This window comes from Leishmania donovani, chromosome 18 (assembly GCF_000227135.1).
Source record: "Leishmania donovani BPK282A1 complete genome, chromosome 18".
Classification (NCBI taxonomy): Eukaryota; Euglenozoa; class Kinetoplastea; order Trypanosomatida; family Trypanosomatidae; genus Leishmania; species Leishmania donovani.
In genome coordinates this window covers 301,878-327,364 of record NC_018245.1, presented here as the reverse complement: position 1 = coordinate 327,364, position 25,487 = coordinate 301,878, and the positions used below count along the sequence as shown (strand labels likewise).

Genomic DNA, 25,487 nt, shown 5'->3' with positions numbered 1-25,487 from the left:
GGGCGAGTGATGCCGGCATGCATCCCACCATTCGTATGCACAAGTGAGCTTATATGCGCTTCTACGTTAAGTTACGGCCAGACACACGCACACAGACATACAAGGTGGGCAACGAAACGACAACAACAGCAACCACAAGGCATGCGAGCCTGCGAGCGAGCCTTGGATGAGCTCCTCCGCAGCCATTGTGGGCGGAATGGCTGGCGATGGCGAGGGCCCCTCTCTCCACAGAGATGCCACGGACACTTTTGGCAGGCAGGGACGACTTTCTCCGTTGACCTGCTCGTCGCCCCACCCACGCGCATACACAAACAAGCATCAACCCGACGAGCGTCCGCCTAGTGCGCCATCATCAAACCGCGTCCGCCGATGCACTCCTTCACTGCTTGGATGTGGTCGATGATGCGGTTGTCTGCGGTGCGGCAGATGTAGATGATGAGTCGGTTGTGGATGCCGTGCGTGTTCATGAGGCGCCGCATCATCTTGGGCGACCATTCGAACTCTGTCTTGCCATCGTAGCTGCACGGCTCAATGACGTTGATTGTGGGCTCGTTTTGAAAGTACTTCAGCTCGACAGCGAAGGCACGGTCATTGTGGAAGTCGCGAAAGCCGGCGACGAGGCCGTGGTCGAGCAGCACCTTCGCACACCCCCGTGTCTCGATCGTCGAGGGCACAATCACGAAACGCTTCCGCTGCTCGGACGCCTCGCGCAGACGATGACAGAAGTCGTACACGGGAGTAAGCACGTTGAAGGTCCAGTCCTTAGGCTCGCGTTTCTCCAGCTGCACGCGGTCCTCATCGAGGCGGCTGGGCTCATCGTAGGTGCCGTAGTACAGCGCGTGGTCTCCTTGGTGCTGGAAGAAGAGGCGCGTGATCGGGTCCGCAGGAAGGTCGCGGACACGCTCGACTCCTGGCAGGTTCACCAGTGGTCGTTGCGGAAACGGACGAGCCGACGGCGCGGCGCCCCCTGCGGCGCTGCTTTGGCGACGAGCCTCAGCCAGCGGGTCGCGCTCGTCGGCCAGCAGAGCGTTCAGTTGCTGCCGAACACGCTTCTCGCTCACAGTGACGTCATTGGCGACCGCAAAGAGACTCCCTTGGCGTGCCTTGCGACCGAGAAGCGCCTTGACACCGATGGATCGCCCACAGAGGTGGTCGGCGCCGACAGAGGCACTCGAGGAGCTGCTGCTGCCTGGGACGAAGGCAGTGGTGACCCCACCACCGTACACACGCGCACAGCGAGTCGCACTACGGAGAAGCATGACGCACTGAAATGAAGGCCTGGTGCGCGGGGAGAGTTAGACAAGAATAAACAGGCGCTTCTGATGGCGCGAGCGACGCGGATTGCGAATACGTGACGGTGCGCGTGTTCGAAAAGAGTCGTGCGTACCGACTGAGGCGCCGCACACACCCACACACGCACGTAAAATCCCATCCCCTCCAATGCGCGGCCCGAAAGGAAGGGCGAGGGTGAAGCGACAGAGGAGAGAGAGACGGAGAGATTAAGATGGCGAGGGCGGTAGAGGTAGAAAAAACGGCGAGAGGGGGTGGGTGGGTGGGGTCACTGGTGGCCTACGCGGAGATTGCAGAGTGGGAGAGGGGGGCAGCGCGCGTGTGCCAACTGGCGTGCACGCACCGTGGCCACTGTTCTTTTGGCTATTGTGCCACATCATCCCTCTGCCGTCCCCGCGCCACACCGCCCAGTTGCATAAACTGCGTCGGTGAGCGCAAATAGCTGGGACCGTCGCACCCATCGTGGTATTGCTACGCGGCTCTCCTTCCTATTTCTCCAGTGCACACATAGACATGCGGCGTGTGCATTCCCGCACTTGGAGGCGTCAGCCTTGTCGGCAAGCGTGCTTGCAAGCCACCGACGATGGGGCGTAACCACACATCCATGCATGCGCGTGGGGTGAGGCAGCTTAGGACCAGAAACGCATACGCAAGGCACTTGACGGGTGCCTTCACTGATTAACCGGTGGTGAAGAAACAAGATTAAGATGCGGTGAGACGCACAGACACGACGAAAGAGAGAGGACAAGTCACGCACATGTGCGTTGGCAGACACGCGGCCTCAAATCACGTGCCGGTACATGCTGTACGGGCCGCTCTGCTTGCCTTCGCGTGTGATGTGGACGATGCTGCCGCGCTGCAGGCCAAGGTACTGGACCAGAGGGTCACTCTCTTGCATGCGGGGTAGCTGGGCAACGTTTAGCTTCCGCTCCGCCAGGAACGCCTCGGCCTCAGCGGGCGTGAGGGCGACGTGGCGCGGTACCGTTTCGTGGCGCACGACGTTGAATGCCAGCGCCTCCTCCTCGAAGACTTGGATGGAGAGCAGCTCCGCTCCTGTGGCCTCATCCATTCGACCACTGAGCTCCTGCACATCCATGCGCACACCGGGGTCGATCTTGTTCGTCACGATGATCATCGATGACGCCATCTTCTTGAGCGCCTTTTCGCGGAACGAATGCACCTCCTTTATGCTCAGCTTCGGTGAACCCGAGAAGAAGACCATGAGGGCGTTCTTGGCCGCCTTCTCCTTCGACTTCGCGTCCACCGCAGCCGCTGCCACAGCGTAGGGCACGCCGCCGCCGTCATCCTTCGGCTCCGCCTTCACGACAGGCGCAGAGGAGGGCGCCTTGTTCGTTGGTGCCCCCGTGACGACGCTCGACGCCAGTGTTGCGCGGCGTGGGTCCACGGAGCACGTCAGCCGCATGGCGTTGCGCATGCACACCCACTCTCCGTTGGCTGCACGACGAAGCACCTCATCTTCGTCCACTGCCACATCATACTCGCCCGGCTTGTCGGCGCCGCCGCCATCTTCCTCGTTCTTCGCTGCACGCCCGGGGCCGCTTCTGCTGCCGCCATCGCCGCTTTGCTTCGCGCGTGGGCTGCGCGCCGCGCGGCCCGGCGAGATGACGAAGTGCCGCAAGAACCAGTCATGGTCGAGCCCCTCTTCGTCGTCGTAGAGCTCGGGGTTCTGCACCGCCTCGGCGATCGCCGACGGGTGTCGAATGACGTAGCCGCGGTCGTGGCAGAGTTGGATGATCGTGTTGAGTGCGCGAAACAACCGCACCACCTTGAGCTCTTCAATGGACGACATGACAGAAGGAGGGAGGGAGGTGCCACTCAAGGTAGAGCTATGCCAGCCTCTCTTGTGCCTCGATTATCGATCGTTGCGTCGCGCCAGTGCACAAGCGTGTATGCGCGTGTGTGTATGCCACGAGGGGCGATAGAAATATGGAGAGAGCGTAGAGAGGCAGAACGACAGGTGCCCGTCGAGTTTGCAAGCAGAGACAGTGGGTGAGGCGGCGGTGTTGGTGCTGGTGGAGGCCCGCTACTGCCGGCAGACTCGAACCACATCGGACGCGACCCGCCACTGGGCTTTCGTGTGCGTGCTTGGCGAGTTGGTTTTCTGTCTTGCTCGACGCTGGCGCGGCAGTTCTTCGCCGGAACCGCACGATAGCAGCATATGCATCAACGTACAGCACCTGCAGGGCGCACACGAAGCCCCGCGATTACCGTAGATGCACATCGGCACAAAATGTACGCTTGTTACGGAGCGAGTAGACAGAGGGAGGGCCTATTAACGCCACACCTCACACAGCGAGCAACGCGCGCGTGAAGACACAAACCACCCCAAACACAAGGCGGGCGATGCCGCACATCAGCCACGCAAGTCGAGAGAGACACACGCAGACACAGACAGACAGACGTCCATGCGTGCGTGCTACGAGTGCCGAGTAGCGCATGCGCGAACTTCACACGACTTGCCGGTAGGTCACGTAGAGGCCCGCTGACATGCTCTTACGCTCAATGCGGACTACCTGGCCACGCTTCAGTCCGTAGTAGCGAGCTACAGGGTCGGTGGACAGGATGCGAGGAAGCTGATTCAGCTCCAGTGCATGAGCTTGCAGCACGTCTGTGAGCTCCTCTTCCGACAGCGGCGAGTGCTTCGGCACTAGCTCGTGATGGGTGATGTTCACAGAGAGCTCATCCTCCTCGAACAGCTCGAAGCGCAGGTCCTGCTCACTACGGTTGTACGTGTCCATCGTTTTGCGCACGATCGGGTTCGGCTTCGATGGTGTGACGAACACGACCCGCTGATAGCCTTCATTAAGCGCATCCTCGGCGATCTTCTTTACCACCTCCGACGAGAGGTGGTTTGGTGGGCAGAAGTATACGACCGCCTTGAGCGTGTTGCCCTCGCCCACCTCACGCTCACATGCCAGGGTCATCTTGTCCCGCCGAATCACCTGCTTGCGACGGGGCGGGGCATCGTTAGGGCCACCGCCGACCGCCGCGCCGCCGTCCTCCGTCACCTCCACCTCCTCGACGTAACGCTCAATGAACTCGCCGAGGGAGCTAGGAACCACATGCTGTGCCACCTTGTACTTCCGATCCGACATCATCTCCGCTGACGTCTGCAGAATGCGGAAGCACTTGTGGAACTCCAGCTTCTCTTGTCCGATGGCTGGCATGGTGAGTGGGAGCGACTCGTGCTGAGAGGAAGGAAACGAAAGAGAGAAAGGGGTAAGAAACTCGCTACTGCCGAGTATTAGGGAGGCGCTTACCCGGAAAGTCAAGATCCGCCTTCGTCGCTCGCACACACAGCCGCGGCTTGCCTATGATATATATATATATATATGTATTCTTGTTTCGATGAGGTGTGGTGGGGGGGTGGGGGAGGCGAAGGCGACTCCGAAGCGTGGTCGCTGAGAACTGAGTGGAGGCAGCAGAGGCCAACGGACAGCTTCTTCAAAACTCCGCCGCAGGGCACGGGAGGAATTGCAGTCGCTCCTGTGTCTGATGCCGAAGGAATGAGCGCGTGCGTCCGTGTACTGCGCTCGCGGTTCTCAGCGTTTGCCCACATGCGTTTATGGTGTGCGTGCGTGCGCGAAGGATTGGGATGGAGGGGGGGGGTGGCGAGTGAAAACCCACGGCGCCGATGACGGCCCACCGACAAGGCGGTCGCACAGCAGAGGGAGAGATGGGACACCATGTAGGTGAGCGGTCACAGCAACGCGCAAATATGGGACAGACGCATGCAAGCACTTCGGTTAGTGTGTCGGTGGTGGTTCTTCTCTTCTTCCTCACGCGTGTAAGAGGACGGGTGTGGAGACAGGAGGTGAGGTGAGCGAGACGGAAGAGCGCGTAAGGGTAGGCGGCTGCCGTGACGAGCACCGGTGCCGGCCACTCGACCGACTGTGACATACACACACACACAAAGAGAGAGAGGTAGAGTTGCGCTCGTACGGAAGAAGTGTTCCTGATTTCTTGATCCGGTGCAGTACGCTCACATGGAAAAAGAAACGCGCGCACATACGCACAACATCCGAAGCATCACTGGGGCATGTGGCGGCGAGCGGATGGAAGAGACACACGACCGGCACGAGTAGCGATATATGCGAGCCAAACGCTGAGGGGTGGCGTGGGCGCGGGCAACGAGGGGAGGGAGGCGAGCGTGCATGGAGAATGATCAACAGGAGCACCGAGCATGCGGCTGCATCACTGCTTTCTTCCCCGCTACCACTTGTGCCTTTTTGCTGCCCTGCTGTACATGCTGACTATCGCCTACGAGACGTACGCTCGCGTGCGGCTGGACGCACTGCCATCGCGGTCTGTCCCCTATGCAGACCCTGGCAAGGACTCAGCACCACCTGCATCGATCGACGAAGTGCGGATCGTGTCCAGCGGCTTCATAGTACACAACAGCACCGCGTTCGTGTTAATCGGAACTACGCGCGACACCCGCGCAGCCGCACCGAGACTGCTCACGGGCGTGCGGGCAGATGCCGGCGCTGCCCTTGCCACTGGCACTCTCGCGGAGCTTTGAGTAGCGGGCTGCAGTCCCCGCTGCTGCTGCGGGGCACCTCTCGCTGCACCTGACATCCGTGCGGAGAGGGGCCCTGCCCTTCGTGGGGGCGGCTGTACCTGCTGCTGCGCTGCCAGTGGCTGATCTGGCTGCGCCGTCGCGCCGTCGCGGCGAAGAGCCGGAAGACGAAGACGATACGTTGTAGGGATGCCGCGGCTGGTCATCGCCGTTACGAACAATGTGCACTCTTCACTTCCCTTTCTGTGCTGCTGAAGCTGCTGCGCCATGGCGTGCTCGAAGTCGCTTCGACAGAGAAGCGCCTGCCCATTCATCGTGCGCAGCGTGTCGCCGGGCTGCACGTTGGCTCGCGCAGCCACAGAGCCGCGCCGCACCTGCACCACCGTGAGATTGTCGAGGCGCAGGCCCAGGTCCCACTCCAACAGCATCGCCGACCCCTCGACTGCTTCCTTGTGGTTCTCGTGGTCGACGTGGTCGTCGCCAACAGCGAAGCCACGAGCAACGTCGTCAGCAGCTGCAGCGGCCTTGAACGCCACTCCGTCCAGATGCAGGCGAGGGACGCTATGAGCTACCAAGAGCGCCTCGATCCCCCTCGGCTCAGCGACTTGCGCGGTCTGCGGCTTGAGCAGCTGATACACGGTGTGCGCCGGCGGAACTCGACTTCCCGCCGTCGCCACGGCCGCCGTGTTCTCGTCAGGCTGCGGAGCCTGCGGCACCACTTCGCGTGTGCTCCTTGCGGTCAGGGCCGGCTCGGCAGACGAAAATGGCGCCGTCGGCTTGGTGGAGGCGGCGCCGGGCTGAGCGGGTGCCACGGCCGCGTTGACAGCACCAGGTGGCACCTTGGCGCCTGCAGCTGCCGGTGTCTCCAGGACTGGGGAGGCAGAGTGAGACGTCGTCATGGGGAAGGGAGAGACAGGCAGAGCCAGCTCTGCGGCTGGAGCGGCAGAGGTCACCGTTGCACTTGGCAACGTGGGTAGAGTGAGAAAGGAGCGGCACTTCTCGACGTCCTCCACGGAGAGTGGTGGTGGCCTGCTCGGCGTGGCAACAGCGGGGGTGTTGTCCTCCTTGGAGATGGTGATGATGGTGCTGCTCTTCGCTTTCTCCGGCTCGCTCGCCTGTGCCGGCGGTTTCGGAGAAGCTACCGCGTGAGATGGGGAGGCGGGCATCGATACCGCGCGTGATGCTGCAGCTGCTGCGGTCACCTTGGCGTTTGGATGAGCAACCGGTGTCGGGAGGCGCGCCGTGCGGCGGTGAGGAATATCGCTTGTCTTGTCTACAAGGGCGCAGTCGGTTGGGTGGCGGTAGCGCCCGGCCTCGGAGGTCACGCCTGGCCCCACTTGCCCACGTGCGCGGCTGGGGGAGAGCGAGAGGCGGGGAATGTAAACCGTGACGGTGGCCGGAATGACGGCGTCGGCGTCCAGCTCCGCCAGCGCGGGGTTCCACTGACGCAGCACCTGAACCGACACTCCGTGGAGAAGGGTGAATTGGTTCAATGTTGCCGGCTCCTGCGAGCTCTTTGGTATGGCGCGCCGCGCAGTCGCCTTCGAGGACCGAGAGTTGGCGGCGTTGGCGTTACCTGTTGCGGGGATACCGACGCGAGGTGTGCCAGCTGGTGAGTGCACCCGCCGCTGCTTCTGACCTCTTGAAGAGTGTATGTGGGAACCGACCGTTGGCTGAGGAACAGCAACGCGGGGTTCGGCCTCGCCTGACGCGTTCGACATGGCGCTGTCCGTCCGATTAAATGAAGGTAGCGGGGCACCTCGCTGCTGCTGTGAAGAGGCCACTTTCCTCGACGCCGCCGCTGCACTGTCTGCTGCGCAGAGCACCGTCGCCGCAGTAGACGGAAACGTTGACGGTGCCTTCTCTGCCTGCGCCAGCTGTGATGCCATGGGCAAGCGTGCCGTTGACAGGTCGTCTTCCCTGCTCGACTTGGGCACCGATGCCGCCTTTCCTTTCTCTGCATTGCCGCTCATGTCGAGCGCCAACGCGCTGTCCGTGTCTGACGCCAAGTCGAGCTCTGACTTATCCGGCAGGATGAGATGAACGACGACAGACTCAGCGGTGCTGCTGGCGCGCTTCGGCGCAGGCACTACCGCGAGATCGTCGTCGAGGTGGAGTGCGGCACAGGCGTTGGTGTAGAAGGCACGCACAGAGGGGTACAGGCAGTTTTTCAGAGCTGTGTCAATCTCTGGCGCCGAGAGCGGCTCCGCGCCCGGGTAGAGCTCCCCATTGTCCCACATAAAGTCCACGACAAGGCTGCCAAAGGAGAAGCGCACCTCCTGGCACGCCTCGCGGGCCTCGGACGGCAGCACGCCAAGAGCGACGCCCGTGTCTTGGACGAAGGCGGACTTTAGATCGCTCTTCTCCGGCACAGGCGAGAGCAGTAGACGTGCCCATCGCGCACCAGGAATACGCACTGTGTGCGGATGACGCGATGCCGACACCGATGTGGCTCCTTCCCGGAGGTGAGTGCTGTTCTCGACGCTGACGAGGGCACACGGGGCGACGGAAGCGGACGCTTCACGCCCTGTCTCGCCCAAGCCTCCACTGTCTTCACCAACGGCGGCTCTCGGGTTCGGCGTGCTGAAGACGCAGGACGTTGCTGCCGAGCCGCCCACCACCGACATTGTGCGCGAGTATGTTGCGATCAGCAGTGGTGGTGTGCGCGCGGCAGCCGCCGAGTCGACCGCGGCGGCTTCGGCAGCGTTCAGGTCACTCGAGAGACTCAAGGAGCGCTGTCCAACCCTACCGTCGCTTGCGCTCTTTTCCTCCCCGTCTCCCCTTGTGCCATCGCCGCCGTTCGAATACGTGTCACTGTACCGCGGCGTGTCGCTGTCCGGCGTCGCCATGCTGTCTTCGACGGCGTCGAGCTCCTTGGCCTGATGCGCCTTGAAGAACTCTTCATACAGCCCCGTCATGTGCGGGTACGAGCAGAGATTGAGTCGTGTGTTGATCTCGGACTCCGCCATTGAGCACAGATGCTCCAGCCCTATGCGGATGTACAGGTCCGTGCCTACCACGGTGAAGTATACCTCGTGCACGTCCTCGCCGCGCAGCGCCGGGGACGCTTCGCCATATTTGAACAGGTCCACCACATCCGCACGGAAGGCGGCCTCCATCTTAGCTTGATGGCCCTCGATAATAACGCCCCAGAGTTCGCCCGGGAGCCGTTGCATGTGGTACGTTCTCACACGCATGTTGGGGTCCACCCAAGCGGGGTCTGGAGTAGGCGGTAGCCGCTGATCGCCAGACGAGGAGGCGAGGCTGGTAGCAAGCTGCTGCGGGTCATGCCGGCGCGGTGACCGCGGGGGCAGCCCGACGGGCGGCGGCAGCGCGCGGCCTATGCCTCCCCGGCTGCCGACGCTGCTGTTCCCATTACGGGACGGGGGTGGCGCGCCGTCGCCCAACTGCAACGCCGAAGAGTCGAGGAAGCCGCCGGTGGTGGCCGTGCTGCGCGTTGAGGCAGTGACGGAGTCGTCAGGCGCTCGGTCTCTGCATCTGTCAAGGAACGGCACCGTTTTCTGCCGCACCTCGAACACCGTGGGCATGATGGGGGCTGCGTTCATCCACTCCGCCTCCATCAACGGTAGCGACGCCGCTGCTGCTGAAGAGGACGAGAAGTGCTGCGCACTCGTCAGCGATGGGCGCTGGTGCCCCAGCGAGGCAGATTGCACAGTGCTGCCACCTTCAACGCTCAGCAGCGACTGTGAAGAGAGGACGGCGCGATTTCCGCTGTCGCTGATGTTGCAACTGTGCTTACCGTTGTCAGCGCAGCTGAGCTGCACCACGGGGTTTGACAGCAGGTTACTGCCGAAAGGAGAGGACTGTTTCGGGATTGCCGTGGGCGCTAGCGCACACTCGGAGATAGAGGAGTCCTGGTCCTCGGAATCAGGGGGCTCGCCAATGACGAAGCGGACGCGCGGCGAGGACGGCTTCGGCGCCGAAGCGACGAAAGACGACGCCGACGAAAGCGGGTCTGCCTGCTGCGACCGCGCCAGAATAGATGCTGATGGGTAGGCGCCGGTGGGCGACGTGGGGGTTGTGTCGGTCAGGCGTACTGTCGGTGCGGCTTCGCTGTCGCCGTCGTGGTCCTCTTGATTGGCTGCCGCCCATGAGCTGGTGAGAAGGTTCGCCTGGTCGAAAGAGGGACTGCGTCGCACGTACGGCGCCGTGTGGGTGGAGCTGCGCGGCGTCTCCAATGATGAGTTCACTCCACCACCATCGCCGCTGCTGGTGCTGTGCGCGCAACCAGTGGAGTCGCGGCGGCCTTCGTGATCGGTGCCGCCACCGTTATAGCCGAGACGTTGCCCGTGCGAGCGTGTCAGCGTGCGATGCACACGTGGCGAGTGCGAAAACAGCGTAGGCCTATCCGCCTCCTCGACCTCGTCGCCGCCCCAGTTCATCGTGCCCATGGGTAGCTCGTCCGGGTAGGCGGCGCGTAGAAGCCGCTCCATGTCCTCAAGATTGTACAGCGTCACACGAATGAGCTGCTTCATGAGAAGCGGTCCGTCATTGTCGTCTGGCGAGGCTAGCGACGACACGCGAGACAGGTGTGACGGCAAGAGATGCTGCTGTTGCTGCTGCACCTTCACGAGCCCACGTATCATGTGTGCATTCTCCATGACGTCGCGGAGCTTTCGCGTGATGAGGCCATGGACGGCTTCATGACGCTCTGCCGCCGTTGTGGAACTGCCCAAGCTGTCAGACGTGCCCAAGGACTCGCTGTCACTCCGTCGCGGGGACTGACGGGGCAGCATAGCGACCCTGCGCAACATACTCCGCACAGATGCGCATGCGTCCAACAAACGCGGCACATTTTCCTGAATGTGCTGTCGGGTGATGGCGAGGTCTATCGCTGCAGAGTTGGTGAGAGATGACGAGGACGCGGATGCCGACGCCGTGTTGCATCCGCGCTCCTTGTCCTCAATGTCTTGCATGGAAGACACGTACATCTCTAACGTGTCGTGCAGCACCTTCAGGACGTCTGCCGCGTCGCTGTACACATCGGCACTGTGGTTGTCCATCTCTGTCGTGCCTGTGAGCCTTTCCTTACTAAACCCCCTTCGCGTTATGGCTTTTTGTGGCCCTTCCTCCTGAGGATGCTGCTGTGTCACCGTAGTCCTCGGTGCGAGCGTGTGTGTGTGTGTGGGTGGTGGGGGCCGGCGGTGGCTAAGAGAGGGGTGGGGTCGGGAAGCTGAGACCTCTTCACGACTGTCGCCGAATACAAACGCAATCAAGAAGGGAGGTATTGACGCAGCGAGCTGCCGCACCTGACCTTTGCAGAGCCGAAACAACGAGAGGCGATCACCGCAGCACAAGCAGTCAATGCGCGTGTGTCTGACGACCGTGGGGATTGCTTACATGCACCCACATACATCAAACGCGATACGCTGCCGCCTGCGTTGGTGCGCCACGTTGCTGTACCTTCTCGGCTGCACCCCCTCCCGCTTTCTTCTCTTGTCGTCGTTCGCTTATACACCGAGTCTTCCGCCGTTTGAGCACCTCTGCCTTTCGCGTTGTGTCGCACCACCGGCGGCGAACACGCCAAGCAGCGCCAGCTCAGGGGTATATGCACACACGGAGAGAGAAGGGGGGCTTCTTGGTGGTGGAAGCTACCGTAGTGCGACACGGCGAGCACAGCGCCTGAGTGCGCGATCAGCAGACACACGTACCGAAAAAGCAAGGCACCGGCAACGTTCACAATACAGTCGGAGATGCCAGGCCGAAAGACCGACGAAGATGATCGGAGAAACACGGCGAGATAAGAGCAGGCAGTCGTGACTGCGGGGAGGTGAGGAGGACCAGCAAAGATGAGTTGAGAAGCGCCTCACCCACTGCGGGGCAAGCAGGTGCAGAGGACGCTCAAAAAAAAAAAAAAACACACACTCACACACACACACACGAGCCGTGAAGGAGGTAAAGGGGAGTCCCTGCAGTCGAGCGCGGCGACCACCGTGCTGCCTCGCTGTGATCTGATCAAAGACGATCTTCTCTGTCGCCCTCCTTTCCTTTCTCTGCTGTACTCGATCAGTTCAAGTACGTTGTGTTGTGTTGTTGCGGTTGTTGGTGTGTGTGTGTGTGTGTGTGTGTGTGCACAGCACACTTTTGAAGCGAGAAACCCAGCGCTGGCAGCGGAGGATAAAGTGACGATTTTACGTGGATAATCCTCGTCGATGATGCTGAGTCCGGAAGCGGAGGCGGAGGCAGAGAGAGGGGGGAAGGTGTAGCACATGATGCAGCCGAAAAGAAACACAAGCAGCGGAAGCTAGAGCGGGCAGCACGACAGGCACGGCATGGCAATGCAGCGCGCGCAAGCTTTGCTCTCACGACCCCGAGCATGCTCGCCCTTTCGCTCCCGCGCGATGTCCGTCTGCGGAGGGGGTTCGGTGAGCGAAACCGGCTGGACGGCAGGCGGTGTGCCACCGTGCTGCTGCTCCACCGAGCCTCATCTCTCCCGCAGACCTCCGCACCACTCTGAAGATCTGCTCTCTCTGTGTGCGCGCTCACCTCTGTTTCTCTTGCCTCGGCCTTTCCCTGCGTAGATGCCCGCGTGCTCGGGGCTGAATCATACACGCCCACATGCACGGAAGCCACCACACACACACATACACACACAAAAAAGGCAGTGCCGGGACGTTCACCACGTCTCCAATCGCGCGGAAAGCGTCTCACTTGTCTGCACCCGGCTGAGCTGCTGTGGCGCCACATAGCACGGCCACACACATGCGCACCTAGGCGGCACGCCGTTCCCTCTCATGCCGTGCTCTCCTCCTCGCTGTACTTGAGCTCGCTCCAGGGGATGACGTGGAGCTCGGCCTGCTTGCGCCGCACGAGCGCCCACACATCGTCGGGGGTCACATCGGCGTCTTTCTTGTACTGCTGCGCTTCCCACTCAAGCTCGCCGCTCTTCCGTTTGTGCTGGCGGCTGGCCTTGTGCGCCTCTGCGGCGTGCGAGTCCGAAAACTGAATGTTGCACACGGGACAGTAAAAGGAGCAGCGATCGGTTGACATGGGCGAGGACGACGCCCCCGCGCTGCTCGACATGGCGCGAAGGTAAGCTTGTAAACGGCGGAGGCTGGCGCGCAAAAAAAAAAAACGCACACACAAAGATGTGCCAGTAAGCACCCTGATAATTTGCGGGGGTCGGACTGAATACGGCAACTCGATGATGCAGCTCTTCCTCGCGGATCGTCGACGGCGCTGGGTCAGCACGTGCACGCAGATAAAGGAGAGGGCATGTCGGGTGAGTTGGTGCGCGTTTAGGTGCACAGCGGAGAGTGGGAGGCGCAGGCAAGGGAGGGGAGGAGGAGGTTCGCAAGATAATGTAGCCGGAAGGGTGTTGAGGTGAGAACGAGGTGAGCGTGGGGAGGGCGTGGGATGCCACGCGGATGACGCTTGACAACGTTTCTCTGCAAGGCAGCTAATGAGGGGCGGTGGTGGCGGCCGAGAAGATCGTTACGAGAGACGACAAGCAGCGATAATGCGGAGTGCCGTGTTGCACACACATACGCATGTTGCGCTGTTCGCCGTCTGCCTCGCCTCTTTCCAGCTCGGAGTTATCCCTTCGTTACGTCGCCGCGGCGACGCGGTTTTGCGCCGTGTTTGCCCGCTTGCCGCTAACGATCGCAGCAACACACCGAGAAGGGGGCGGGGGCAGAGGCGTCGACACAGTCCCGCTCCGCGAGAGAGGGCGTGCCTGAGCCACATGAGGCGTGAACACCGAAGAGAAGGACATGGGAAAACCAGGCATGCGCATGCGCACTATCGCACGCGCGAGCGTGTCACTCGCACGCCCACGCAGGCGAGTGCACGCGGAAAGAATGGGCGACTGTGGCGATGTGGTCCAATCCGTGTGGGGCGACATCTTCGCCTTTACACGAGCGACCGCGGCCTGCGGGCAGGTCCAGTATAGAAATCGAGTCCGACGGTCGTCGCCGCCTCTTCCTTCGCCTCTGCAACTGCAGCACCGCTGCTGCGTCCGGTCAACAGTGACGGCGATGGCACGGTGTACAGCGGGGGCTCCACAAACGCTGAGACAGCAGTCGGCAAGGGAAAGAGATCATCGTACACCGTCGGCGCGGTGAATCCGCGGCGGACAGGAAAGTCCCGGTACGCCCACCGCTCCTCCTCCTCTTGCAACCGACTCTTCAGGGTCGGGGCGATGACGCGCTGGTGACGTACAGTCAATCGCTGACGCGCCTCCGAGGGAGAGCGCAGTTGTCGAGGTTCTGCTTCACTCCTTAATGGTCGGCGTTGCAACGGAGACGCGGAGCCGGTGCGCTGCTGCTGCTGCTGCACTTCAGCTCGAAGAGGCCGAATGTGGGTGCACCCTTCTCCCTTGCCGCTCGCGATGGGGGCAAAAAACGTCTGACCGGGCGGCGCAGAAGTGGCGCACGCATGCATCCACAGCACTGCTGCCCAGAGTGCCTCTGCCACAGCGCGCGAGAAACTGGGGAACATGTCGACGCCATCCATGAGCGTGGCCCACAGCGTGTAAATAGAGGTGCTTGACAGGAGGCCGCAACACGCGGCTGTTCCACCAGAGGCGTCGCAGTGATGACGGCACTGAGGCTGACGCACGTCGTGCATGCCGTCGTCGGTGCACATGAGAAGCGGCAGGGTCTCCGGTGGCAGCTGCAGGAGCGTCTCCAACGAGACGGGTGCGCGGATACCCGTGGCTGCCTTGTATGAGGCTTGGGTGCTGCGCAGAGCATCGCGAAGCTTGGCGAGTATACTCAGCATGCACTGCTGCCGAGAGTGGAGCTGCAGCGGTAGATGGCGCTCCGTCTCTTGCGACGGTCGCTGCTGTCGCCGCTGTCGCCGCGGTAGCGCTGCGCCGGCTGTCGCGTCGTCCCATTGAGGCGTGCGCGTCCCCTCTTGCGATGCGAGCAGAGAGTCGAGAAGAGCAACACAGTCGTCCATCGTTGGCCTGGACGAGTTGACACGGGGCTGTTGAGGTCGACGTGCGTCAGCCGTCGGCTGCGACCCTTTGCAGTGCACCGTTGCCCACTCTACTTCGGTCAGTCGCTCATCGAGGTCTGCCAGCTGCTGCCAGAAGGAAGACAGCGGCAGCTCTGGCGTGCTGCGGCGTGTGTCGTTTTCGCGTTGTCGCGAAAACGCGCCGGTCTGCGCAGAGGCTTGTATGTGTCTCAAAGAGAACGCTGTTGACGACAGAGATTCTGCACAGGACGCGGCGCGACACGATTGCTTCGCCACCGTGTCACCGTCGTTCTCGCTGTGGCTGCTCGATGCGGCAGCCAGGCACTCCAGCTGTGAGTCTGGCTCTAAGCGAACAGGCCGCCACTCCGAACGCGGACATGACGTCGACATCGCGAAGTAGGAGCGAGTTAGAAGAGCAGTGATGTCGTGCCTTGCCTCCAGCTCCGCGATGTGTACAGCCTGGCGGCCCAGCCGTTCCTCCGTCGCCAGCATCCATGTCGGCACGGCGATGGGAGGTGGGCTACAAGACGCGGCTGGGTGCAGGAAGGATAACAGGTGTGGTGCAGACATCCACTTCTTCTATGATGTGTGCGCAGGTGTATCTGCGACGGTTCATGTGCGTGTGTCTGCTGTGTGACTCGGTGAAGGGGGTAAGAGTGGGGAGAGGGAGGAAGGGAGGGTAGATGATGAGGGGTAGAGGGCGAGGTCATTGGAGAGCCGGTGAGACGGGGGAACAGCAGTGAGGCACGGGAGGGGGGGGAGGGGCTAAGTGGAGACGAAGGTGGTGGGGGGAGCAGGAAGCGTCTCTTCTCACTCGTTGCAGCATGCGCGCAGAGATGCTTGTTTGGGAGAGACTGCATGGCCGCCCCTCATGCAAATTACAGCTCTTGTACCCCTGCGTCTCCCTTTCTCGGCGCACCTCACTTACTCTTGCATGAGGTCATCACACCTTCCAAAGACACGCTTAAGCGGACGTGGGTATGTGCGCGCGGCCACGACGACCGCCCGCCAAACTCTACGCTCCTTGCAAGCGCCTCTGTACGCTGCGTTTTTTTTTTTCCCCTGCACCTCTCGTGTTGCTCCCTCGCCCGCTTGGCCACCACCTCGCCACTGCGTCGTCGTCATTCCACACTTCCGCCTGCTGACTTAGCTCATGCATGCTTCATTAAAAACAAAGACGAAGTCTTGACGTGACACTGCCCGCTTTACCAATGTGCGTACCATGAGCTGGGCCTGCGCGTCCTGTGTGCCTGTGCGCGTCAGCGCAGCTCAAGAACGAGCCAGCACCACCCGAGAGGACGACTTCCTTACGCACACGCACACGCACACATACACACGCACAGGCAGATCCTGTTGTGGATGAGATGTGGTCTCTTATCTCTCGTTTTTAAAGTAATCAAGACATTCCACACAAAATAGAAAACGGCCCGAAGAGACAAACGAGGGGATGGGTGCGTGCGACTGTGCGCATTTCCCGTGTAGGCGTGTGCGTCTGTACGCGCTCACACACCTCCTGCGTTCTTGTCCACCACTACACAGGGAGAAAAGCCGCAGGGCGGAGGGCAGAGAGCGAGGCTGGTGTATAAGACAGTCTCCATCACCCTCCTACCCGCCCCGCCACCAAACGCACGCACACAGAGACACCCCCTCCTTCCCGCACACCGCACGCCGCACTTTCCAACACGGTAAGAAGCACAATACACACACAAAAACGAACACCAGAAGACGGGGCGGCAAGAGCCCGATACACTTGTCGCCGTTACAAGATACCAACAAGGGCACGACACCAACAAGGAACACGAGCGGAAACCTACATACACACACACACACACACGCACACACGCACACACATCGCACCGCGCACGCATTAGAGGCGAAACGAAGAGTGAAGAATCTGTGAATTAAACAAGAGGGGAAGTAGACCCCCCCCCCGCACACATACGAAAAAAAAGCGATGCACGCACGCGCGCATGAAAGAAAAAGGTGTGGTTACGGTGGTGGTGGCGGCGTGCATGCTGAAGGGCCGGGAGGAGGGAGGCTAACCTAATAGACACGTAGTTCTCTCAGTTCCTTTGCTTCCAGCGTCACAGCGTCACCATCTCTTCCCGTTACCTCCGCCTCCCTCCCCTTTCCTCCAGACACACCCTCATGCACTCAGCCATGTGCACTCTACTTCTTCTTCTTGCCAGTCACCGGCTTCGCGCCGATGCGCTTGCCTTCAATGTTCACCTTCGTGTCGAGGCCCATTGTCTCCACCACGGCGCCCCAGCCGACAGTGATCTTGCCCTCACGGATGGTGAACTTCAGACCCTTTTCAATGGGCATCGGGTACGCCAGCGTCAGGATCAGCTCGCGGTTATCGCCCGGCATGCAGACGAGCTTGCTCTCGAACTCCTTCATCGCTGCCTCTTTCTTCTTGTCCTCCTCGGGGCCGCGGCCGAATTTCTTGTTGAGCTCTTCGCGGTGCTTCTCCGCCTCCGGGAAGCTCATGTCCGCCGTCACGTCAGCACAATGGAAGAAGAGCTGCGGGCGGTAGTGAGGACTAAAGCCAGTGTGGCGGCCGCCCTCATCCTTCGTCAGCACGTACACCTGCGCCTTCACCTTGTTGTACAGGTTCGTGCTACCCGTCGCCGCCATCACCATGCCGCGTTCCACGTTGCCCTTGGATAGACTGGTCGTGTCGCCGGTCCCGACAATGCTGACGCCGACGGAGTCACCAGGCATGCACTCGCTCAGCGTCTTGTGGTACATCTCGATGCCCGTCACCCTCACCGTCGACTTCTTGGAGCTGAAGCCGGCCAGCTCGGCGTCTGTGTTGAGCTTCAGAATGCCCTGATCGACGCGGCCGGTCACGACAACGCTCTTCTTGTCCTTGCCGATCTCGTAAACGTGCTCGATGGCCATAAGGAAAGGCTTGTCTGTGTTGCGCGGCGGGTCAGGGATCCACTCGTCACACTTCCGCACCAGTTCGAGAATGTTCTCCTCGTACTTCGCATCGCCCTCGACGGCTTTGAGGGCTGAGCCGCGCACGATTGGCGTCTCCTCCGCCGGAAACTTGTATTTCTCCAGCTGCTCGCGCAGCTCCATGTCCACCAGGTCGCACGTGTCCTCGTCCGTCATGTCCACCTTGTTGATGAACCCTACGAGCGCCGGAAGCCCGATCTGCGAGCAGATCAGGAGGTGCTCGCGTGTCTGCGGCATGACGCCGTCGGTGGCCGCCACCACAATGATGCCACCGTCCATCTGCGCAGCTCCGGTGATCATGTTCTTCACAAAGTCCATGTGACCGGGGCAGTCGATGTGTCCGTAGTGGCGTTTCTCCGACTCGTACTCGACGTGCGTGGCATTGATGGTGATTTTGCGGCTCTTCTCCTCCGGGGACTTGTCGATGGCGAAGTAGTCCAGCGCCTGCGCCTGACCGCGCTTCGCGAGAACCGTCGTGATGGCCGACGTCAGCGTCGTCTTGCCGTGGTCGACGTGACCGATGGTGCCGATGATGAGATGCGGCTTACCGCGAACAAACGCCTCCTTCGCCTTGGGGGCAAGGCGATGCACACACGAGCGAAACATACCTGCCGGTTGCGAAGAGGTGCGGGGAGGGGGGAGGGGGAGGGATTAGGGAGAGGTGACAAGTGTGGAGACGGCGCGGGCCCTAATTTCGGAGTATCGTTGCTCTTCGTCCCACGCAGAAAGCATAAGAGGAAGACAAGCACCGCCGTCAGGGAGCCCTGTGGGGTGTGGTGTATGGTGTGTATGGGGGGTGGTGGTGGTGGGGTAGGCGCACAAGAAGAACAACAAAGGAAATAAAGCAGGAAGGCGTAAAGAACGGTGGGAGAAGGCTACGATGCCCGCTCACATACACGCGCGCACACACAAACACACACACGAGTGAGACAGACAGAGAGCGCGAGCGAGAGCGAGGCACAAGGCCAATGGGAGGGGGGGGGCACACAGATGTGTATAGTAGTGCTTGTGCGCGTGCGCGAAGGAGAGCGAAGAGCGAAGAGCGGAAGTCGATGGGTGGGCTGGAGGAGATGTGCCAGTTACGGACACGATCGTGGGGGGGGGGCGCCATGCTGCGCATTATGTTGTTTCGTTCATTCAATAGCGATGTACATGTCTATCCATGCGCACATTTGAATGCAAAGGCGAGGGAAGATGAGGTGGGTGGGTACGGCATGTGCATCGACCACACCGCTACGCACCCGTGAGGCCCACGGGCGCGCATCTCTTGTCGAGAGTGCGGGAGCGCACGACAGGAGAGAGACTTTGGGGGATCTCCTCCGCGTTTCGGACGCGAAAAAAAGAAACAGATCCAAGTACTGGTTGCAACGGTGGAGATGGCCGGTGAGAGGATGCGCGCGTCATCATCGCCACGACACACTCACCCAAAGACTCAGGAAGGCCAGTGTACATCGTACACTGATGCAGTTGTTGATGGCGACATCGTCTATTGATGGTTTCGGCCGTCTCGCTTCCATCTGCAAGGGGGGGGGGGTTGATCAGGCTCGTCACCGTCGTGGCGAGGCTGCGCGCGCCAATGCTTGAGAGAGGGAGAGGCCCGCGATCTGTGGTAGAAGGAGGGGTGGGGTGGAGCTTTAATTCACATCGAGGGAGGAAGGGGCGCACAGATGCGCGCATACGACGCCTACACTGCGCACCAGTACACCGTCACAACCGCGTAGAGGTGTGCAGAGAGGTCGTGGGCGTGGCTCAGCCAACCATCCATAGGGGCATAATAGCAGCTAGAGCACACGTGCACACCTGCCCCGCACTTGCGCATCACCATCGCGTGCACGACAAACTTGAACGGTTTTCCAAGGGCGACCAGGCGCTCCATGATGCCGTCGCACACCAGCGCCACCCACTCCTCGGCCTTGAAATGATCGTAGCGTTGCGCCGTGTCGTCACCGTCGCGGTCTTCTTCGATTGCCGGCGGCGAAGGGCCCGACGCAGACGGTATAGCGGCCAAATCACCACCAGGGCCTGCAGCGGCGCCACCGCCGACGTCGTCGTCAAAGTATGGGCTCAACACTTGCAAGATGATGTTCTTGACATCGCTCGCCGCAACGCGCTCCCAGTGCCCGGCGTCGTCCTCTTCCTCATCCTCGTCCGCTTCGCCATCTTCTTGGCTGCCGCTGCCGTCGTTGTTGGTGTTGGCGGCCGTTGCCTTTTCGGCGCTCACCGCTGCCTCGCCATTCGCACCGTCTGCCACGCCTGCAGTGGTCGATCCTTGTTGGTCTTCTGGCACGTCCTGCCCACTTGTCGTCACATTCTTGGAGGTCTCGTCAGCGCCGGAGCTGCCCCTGAGCGTGGCGGCGTCGGCGCCGGGGCGCGTGGCATCGAGATCACTGTTTACGGTCTCCGCCGCTGTCGAGTTCTCGGAGCTATGGTCAGCCATCTTCCCTCCCCCTCACCCTCTGCTCGCTCAAGGAGGCGAAGAAGGATGCGTTCGTGCGGGAGAGAGACTTAGGGGAGTATCCTGCCGTGACCACACTCACTGGCACCCTTCGCTTCCTGCGGCTCGTAGAGGAGTGCGGTTTGGTGTAGGGGCCAGCGTGTGTCTTGTCTGCTGCGTCGAGAATAGGCCTTTTCCTTCTATGCAATGGATGACGTTGTGGCGAATTCGTGTGTATGCGCTTACATGTGTGTTCCCTGCCGGCAGCCAGGTCAGAGAGTAGATCGGAGGGAAGGGATACGCGTAGGCACTTCAGGGATGTGATCGCAGAGGGGGCGGTTTGGGTGTGCGTGTGCGTGCGCGTGGCACACACAAGGCCGCGGATGTTGATACGGCTGACGCTCTGCCATCTCATCTGCCGGTTCCCATTCCTAGATGGGCGGAGAGGCAGATCCCATTACAGATGGTCCAGTGATTTGAAGAGTTAATGTCGAGGTGCGCTGCATGCGGTGCACAAGTGAGATACCAGGCCGCACGGTTCGTCTGGATGATGTATGCGCGCGATTCCGTGCACGTACAGGTAAGCGGCGACTTCGTCCGCTGTGCACGCGCGAGATGCCCTGCCTTGCTCTTCCTGTACTCCCAGCCAATAAGAATCACGCATACAGTCACGCACACGGACACCACAGCAGCTGCCTCCTTTCGTTTCTCGCTCCTGTGCTGCTGATGCTGCGTGTCACAGGAGGCTGCGGAAGCGCATGATCTCGCGCGCGTCAAGGCCCAACTCAGCTTCACACCACGCGGGTTGCTTTGACAGCACGGTCAAGAGAAATTCGCGCAGTCGCGCGTCGCTGCCGCAGATTTCGAGCAGCTGTGAGTGCGCCTCCACCACACGCAGGAGCCGCCAGCGGCACAGCAGGCGAATGGCATGGCGAAACGCCTCTCGATCTAGCGCAGCCGCCGCCTTCGTCCCAAGCGAGGAGGAGACGTCTTCGAGAAGATCGGCTACGGTGCGCTCCTGCACGCCGCTGGTGTGGTGGATGTGCATGTAGAAGAGGACCAGCAGCACCTCGCGACTGCCGTAGCCCATGCCAACAAGCTGACCGTCGGCGAGCAGGTCATGTAGGTTCGGGGGCAGCAAAGACAGCGGCGGCAGCCCTGGAGGTGGGCGGTGGTACTCTGAGCGGCTGATGTTCGCACCATCCGTCGCCGCCGGCTCACGGTCGCCCAAGGCAAGCGATGGTCGGAGGTCAACGCCAACGAAGCGCTCATTCATTGCTGCTTCTTCGGCGAGCCCTGCACGACGGTCGGGGATGTTCGTCACCATGGACTGCGCCGCCTCCCGCCAGCGCAGCAAAATCATCTGTGGCACCCCCGCTGGGCATGTGGTGCTTGCCTGCGCAGCAGAGGTGACGCTGGCGGCCGCCGGAGGGATGGGCTCTTGCCGCAGCCGTGCGCGCAACCAACTCAGCAGCACGCGCCGACCACTTCCACCAAGAAGATCGACGGCACCGCTAGCAGCCTTGCACAGGTGATTCGCCAGCACCGTCAGCACGGTTGAGCTGGTGCTGCTGTTCAGCTCGAGCTCCGTGCTCAGCTCCGTCACCAGTTGCGCGAGTGCAGGGCAGCCGCTGCCACAGGCGGCATCAACACCGGCAGAACCCCGTGCTTGGCGTGCGCGTGTGGCGCAACAGAGTTGTCGGAGAAGCTCCTCGCACATGACGCACTGCACCTCGAGCGTCAGAGAGGAGTGGGCGAGCAGCGAGCCGACAGACCAGGTGCGAGCAGTCGTAAAGGACGAAGACGTTGAACTTGCAGAGGTGGGCGCCCGCTGCTGTAGCTGCAGCGGCAACGGCAGCGCTGAAGAGCGCCAGCCGGAAGCTCTGTAGTAACCCAGTGCCGGAGAGCCGGCACTGTTGGCGCCGAGTGCCATGGTCGTGGGGGCAGTCTCTGTGTCGAGCAGGCTGAGAAGGTGTCGCCGCTGTGCACGCAATTCTCGCAGCGTGGCCTCGCTCGCGTGCAGTCGCGCCTCCAGGTCAGCCATCGACTTTTTCAGCGCCTCCTGCTCACGCTTTTGGATCTTGCCGCCGCCCTCCGTGCTCTGTCGCAGTTTCGTCGCACCAGAACGCAGAGTTGCGACTAGGTCCGCCCTTTGTCGACCAACCTCCTTCATGCAAACCTGGTGCGACGCGTCCTGCGCCATTGTGTGCAGCGTAGCGGCAAGCAGGTTGCGCAAGGACCAGGGCAACAGCGGCACGTACCGCGTCTCGCAAGTTAGACGACTGGAGAGCCGCTTCTCCAGCTGGCGGATGTCAGGCGCGGCGGACGCCAGCACGAGAGACAGCCCTCCGCCACCACCTGCACCGCCGCCGCCTCCGTCACTATCGTGCATGAGACCGGAGAGGACGTAGAGGAGTTGATCGCAGCGGATGCCGAAAACGTCGATGTCGCGGACGCACACGACAATGCTGCAACCTAGGCTCTTCAGGAGGAGAAGCGCTTGCTGGAGATGAGGCAGGGCACTCGCCGCCCCGCCGGTGAGGTATGTCGTGGTGGACGTCACCATGACGCCGCTCCCTTGCACGGCTTCTTCGTCCTCGGTAGCATCGTCCTCCGCATCCTCAGCCGACCCGTCCGCGTTGCTGTCGGCCCGATCACCAGGCGCGGGGCGACTCAAGCGCCAGCGCGCACGCCTCGCCCCTCGGTGCGGAGCTTTCGTGGGCGGGGCAGTTACCGTTGACGGGCGCTGCCGCCGAGTCGCGCCGCTTCGGCCGCCGTCTCCAGTCATGTGTTGAGACGTGTGCAGGAGTAACGTATCCGCACCGTCCATAGCGCGTGCGCTGAGTCCTGGCGCTGTCGCCGCGGCCGCCACCATGTCGCCGTCCTGCATGTGCCGCTCGAAGTGAAATAGCTGGCCAAACCCGAAGGTGCCGGTGCGCAAGAGGTAATGCACGGCGCGCAGCTGCGCGGACTGCGGGCTTTGTAAGAAGGAGAGCAGCTGCTGGGCAATGACGCCGAGAGCGGCCTCGTCGTCCTTCAGCAGCCGCCCCTGCAGCTCTATTACGAAGGTGTTGGGGGTGCGACGAACGTCGTGAGCGAGAAGACGCAGAATGCGGTGCTTGCCGCTGCCGCGCGGCCCCCATAGTACCTGGCAGGAGCGGTGACCTAGAGCGCAGGAGGCAGCGATGGTGGCCCGAAGTGTGCGATATGCCTGCTCCTGCCTGTCAACCAGTTGCTCTACCGGCGACAGCGACCCTTGATCGTCAGGGCCGCTGCTTGCGTGAGCCAACATGTGTGGTGTTGGGGAGGCTGTCAGCGCTGCCTCGCCCAGGGCTGCAGCGTGCAAGAAGGCTGGCGCGGTTGATGTGGTGAGCCGCGCGAGTTGCCGGCAGCAGTGGCGAGTTAGGTGGGACTGCACCTCGGCGAGATACGTCGAGAAGACCACGGCGTCACTTATGTTCCACTCCTGTGCATCCGAGGCGCCGCTGCTGTTAGTGGACGCCGGGACCGGGAAAGGGAGATAGCGACGAAGCAGGGAGACGCTCTCGGGTTGGTCCTCGTCCGCTGTGCTTGCATTGTGGTGCCTGGCGGTCCCCACTTCTTTGATGGCCGATGCCGCGACAGCAGCCATTAATGTAGGCCTTGAAACGACGGGCTGGGGCAGCTCTGTCCGTGCCACCTTTTCTGGTGGAGGCTGAGGTGTCTGTGCGGCTGCTTGCCCAGTCGCTGTGGACGAGGCAGCTGCATTGCCGGCGCCAGCCCTTCGTTTCGGCTTTTGCGCACCCGCAGACACTTGTGGCACGCACGGCTGAAGTGGCGCCGAGGCTCCCGCTGCCTTGGCTGGCAACGCGCCCGCGCTTTGCGGCCGCCCACGCTTGCGCCCAGTTGGTTCCGCGGCTAGCGCCGTCGGGATCTTGGCCCTCGTTGCGGTCGCGGGGTCGAATTGGCCATCTGCACTAGCTACTGCCGCGGAGGCCGTGCGCGACTTCGATGTTTTCGGAGCAGGCACAGCTCGTGCACCCTTACGCTTCGGCGGCATAACGAAGCAGCACTGCGTGTGCGGGCGGGGAGCGCGCTCTACGAAGCCGACGAGGAGAGACAGAGCCGAGCTACTTTCCTGGCGAAGATTACGCTTATCGCCGTCGCTCACATAGTCGTGTGCCGTGGTGGCCGCGGTGGACGATGTGCGGTGAGGCTCAGCCTGCTGTGGTCCTGATTCTATGCCTATTAGCGTGTGTCTATGATCCTCTCAAGCGCGCCTGCAGTTCTGTGTGCTCGCAGGAATGTGTATACGTCTGCAAAACGGTGTGCGTGCGGCGCAGTCCATCAATCGCCGCCACCACGCCTGACTTCACCCCTTTGGCCGAAGCTGCTGCTCACCACAGTCGGCCGAATCCGCTAGAAGAAGAAGGGGAGGTGGGGTGCAGGTGATCGGTGAAGGAGGAGCCACATGCACTGAAAAAGGGGGGCTGGGGGACGGCGCAGAGAAGGAAGTGGTGGATGGAAGACGGTTGGAGGAAAAGACCAACGTACGAAACAAGCAGGTGATCGCCACGGTGCATCGCTTTCCCTCTTCTTCTTCGGTCAGCTTCTGCGTCTCGAGACTGGCACGTGGCTCCGAACGCCTCAGAACGATGCATGTCACAGCCGTCCGCATGCCGCTGGATGCACCCCGGCCTCCCTGCAGCAGGACCGCCGATTACGTCCACACCGATGCCCGAATAAAGCAGCAGAAAAAAAGCCAATACGGAAAGCCCAGGTACGTCTGTCTCTCGTGTGCGCCCGCTTGTTTCACAGAAAGGGTGGTCCTTTACACTCCACGACATGCGCGCAGGCGCCATCTTTGGAGAGCGCTGTGACAACTGTGTGCGTCAAGAGCCGGCAGCCGCCTCTGCAGGCAGTCTCCCGTCATGTCGTTTGTGAGCCACGCCACCACCTCCCTGCATCTGTCTCGGTGTGAGAAATGCTACGACTGCAACATTCTAAGAACTGCTCCGTCGCTGCTTTCCATGCCATCCATCCGTCACGCGGCACATCACAGCACGTGCCCGTGGCCGGCTGCGTCGCCGCGTCAGCCGTTGTTTTGCGGATTAGCATCAGGACGGGGTTTCAGTGCACAGTGCTCTGATTGGGATCCGTTGAATGTCTCTCATCCTGCGCGGCAGCGCAGCTGGCACACAAACACAAGCACACACACACATGCATATGCATACACATACACAGGCACAGAGGCGCACACGCCCCAGCGACGTGGATGCGCGGCGGTGGCGACGGAGCTCTTGGAGAAGTATCACCCGCGGCATCTCACCTAGCGGAGTT

General features: G+C 61.6%; 9 protein-coding genes across 9 annotated transcripts; all 9 read right to left on the bottom strand.

Moving 5' to 3' along the window:
* Positions 1 to 338: 338 nt before the first annotated feature.
* Positions 339 to 1,259, bottom strand: LDBPK_180800 (hypothetical protein, conserved; the record flags this gene model as incomplete). The annotated part of the gene is made up of 1 exon (XM_003860045.1): positions 339 to 1,259. The coding sequence occupies one exon, from the start codon at positions 1,257 to 1,259 to the stop codon at positions 339 to 341; it is 921 nt and encodes a 306-aa protein (XP_003860093.1).
* An 812-nt stretch (positions 1,260 to 2,071) lies between these two features.
* Positions 2,072 to 3,100, bottom strand: LDBPK_180790 (DNA-directed RNA polymerase II, putative; the record flags this gene model as incomplete). The annotated part of the gene is made up of 1 exon (XM_003860044.1): positions 2,072 to 3,100. One exon carries the CDS (start codon positions 3,098 to 3,100, stop codon positions 2,072 to 2,074), a length of 1,029 nt encoding a protein of 342 aa, XP_003860092.1.
* A 658-nt stretch (positions 3,101 to 3,758) lies between these two features.
* Positions 3,759 to 4,478, bottom strand: LDBPK_180780 (DNA-directed RNA polymerases II, putative; the record flags this gene model as incomplete). Its single annotated transcript, XM_003860043.1, has 1 exon — positions 3,759 to 4,478. The coding sequence occupies one exon, from the start codon at positions 4,476 to 4,478 to the stop codon at positions 3,759 to 3,761; it is 720 nt and encodes a 239-aa protein (XP_003860091.1).
* A 1,147-nt stretch (positions 4,479 to 5,625) lies between these two features.
* On the bottom strand, positions 5,626 to 10,854 carry LDBPK_180770 (hypothetical protein, conserved; the record flags this gene model as incomplete). The annotated part of the gene is made up of 1 exon (XM_003860042.1): positions 5,626 to 10,854. The coding sequence occupies one exon, from the start codon at positions 10,852 to 10,854 to the stop codon at positions 5,626 to 5,628; it is 5,229 nt and encodes a 1,742-aa protein (XP_003860090.1).
* A 1,729-nt stretch (positions 10,855 to 12,583) lies between these two features.
* On the bottom strand, positions 12,584 to 12,874 carry LDBPK_180760 (hypothetical protein, conserved; the record flags this gene model as incomplete). The annotated part of the gene is made up of 1 exon (XM_003860041.1): positions 12,584 to 12,874. The coding sequence occupies one exon, from the start codon at positions 12,872 to 12,874 to the stop codon at positions 12,584 to 12,586; it is 291 nt and encodes a 96-aa protein (XP_003860089.1).
* An 828-nt stretch (positions 12,875 to 13,702) lies between these two features.
* Positions 13,703 to 15,340, bottom strand: LDBPK_180750 (hypothetical protein, unknown function; the record flags this gene model as incomplete). Its single annotated transcript, XM_003860040.1, has 1 exon — positions 13,703 to 15,340. The coding sequence occupies one exon, from the start codon at positions 15,338 to 15,340 to the stop codon at positions 13,703 to 13,705; it is 1,638 nt and encodes a 545-aa protein (XP_003860088.1).
* A 1,599-nt stretch (positions 15,341 to 16,939) lies between these two features.
* Positions 16,940 to 18,340, bottom strand: LDBPK_180740 (elongation factor Tu, putative; the record flags this gene model as incomplete). The annotated part of the gene is made up of 1 exon (XM_003860039.1): positions 16,940 to 18,340. The coding sequence occupies one exon, from the start codon at positions 18,338 to 18,340 to the stop codon at positions 16,940 to 16,942; it is 1,401 nt and encodes a 466-aa protein (XP_003860087.1).
* Positions 18,341 to 19,418: 1,078 nt separating this feature from the next.
* On the bottom strand, positions 19,419 to 20,171 carry LDBPK_180730 (dynein-light chain-protein, putative; the record flags this gene model as incomplete). The annotated part of the gene is made up of 1 exon (XM_003860038.1): positions 19,419 to 20,171. The coding sequence occupies one exon, from the start codon at positions 20,169 to 20,171 to the stop codon at positions 19,419 to 19,421; it is 753 nt and encodes a 250-aa protein (XP_003860086.1).
* Positions 20,172 to 20,904: 733 nt separating this feature from the next.
* LDBPK_180720 (hypothetical protein, conserved) lies at positions 20,905 to 23,460 on the bottom strand (the record flags this gene model as incomplete). The annotated part of the gene is made up of 1 exon (XM_003860037.1): positions 20,905 to 23,460. The coding sequence occupies one exon, from the start codon at positions 23,458 to 23,460 to the stop codon at positions 20,905 to 20,907; it is 2,556 nt and encodes an 851-aa protein (XP_003860085.1).
* Between the last annotated feature and the right edge of the window lie 2,027 nt (positions 23,461 to 25,487).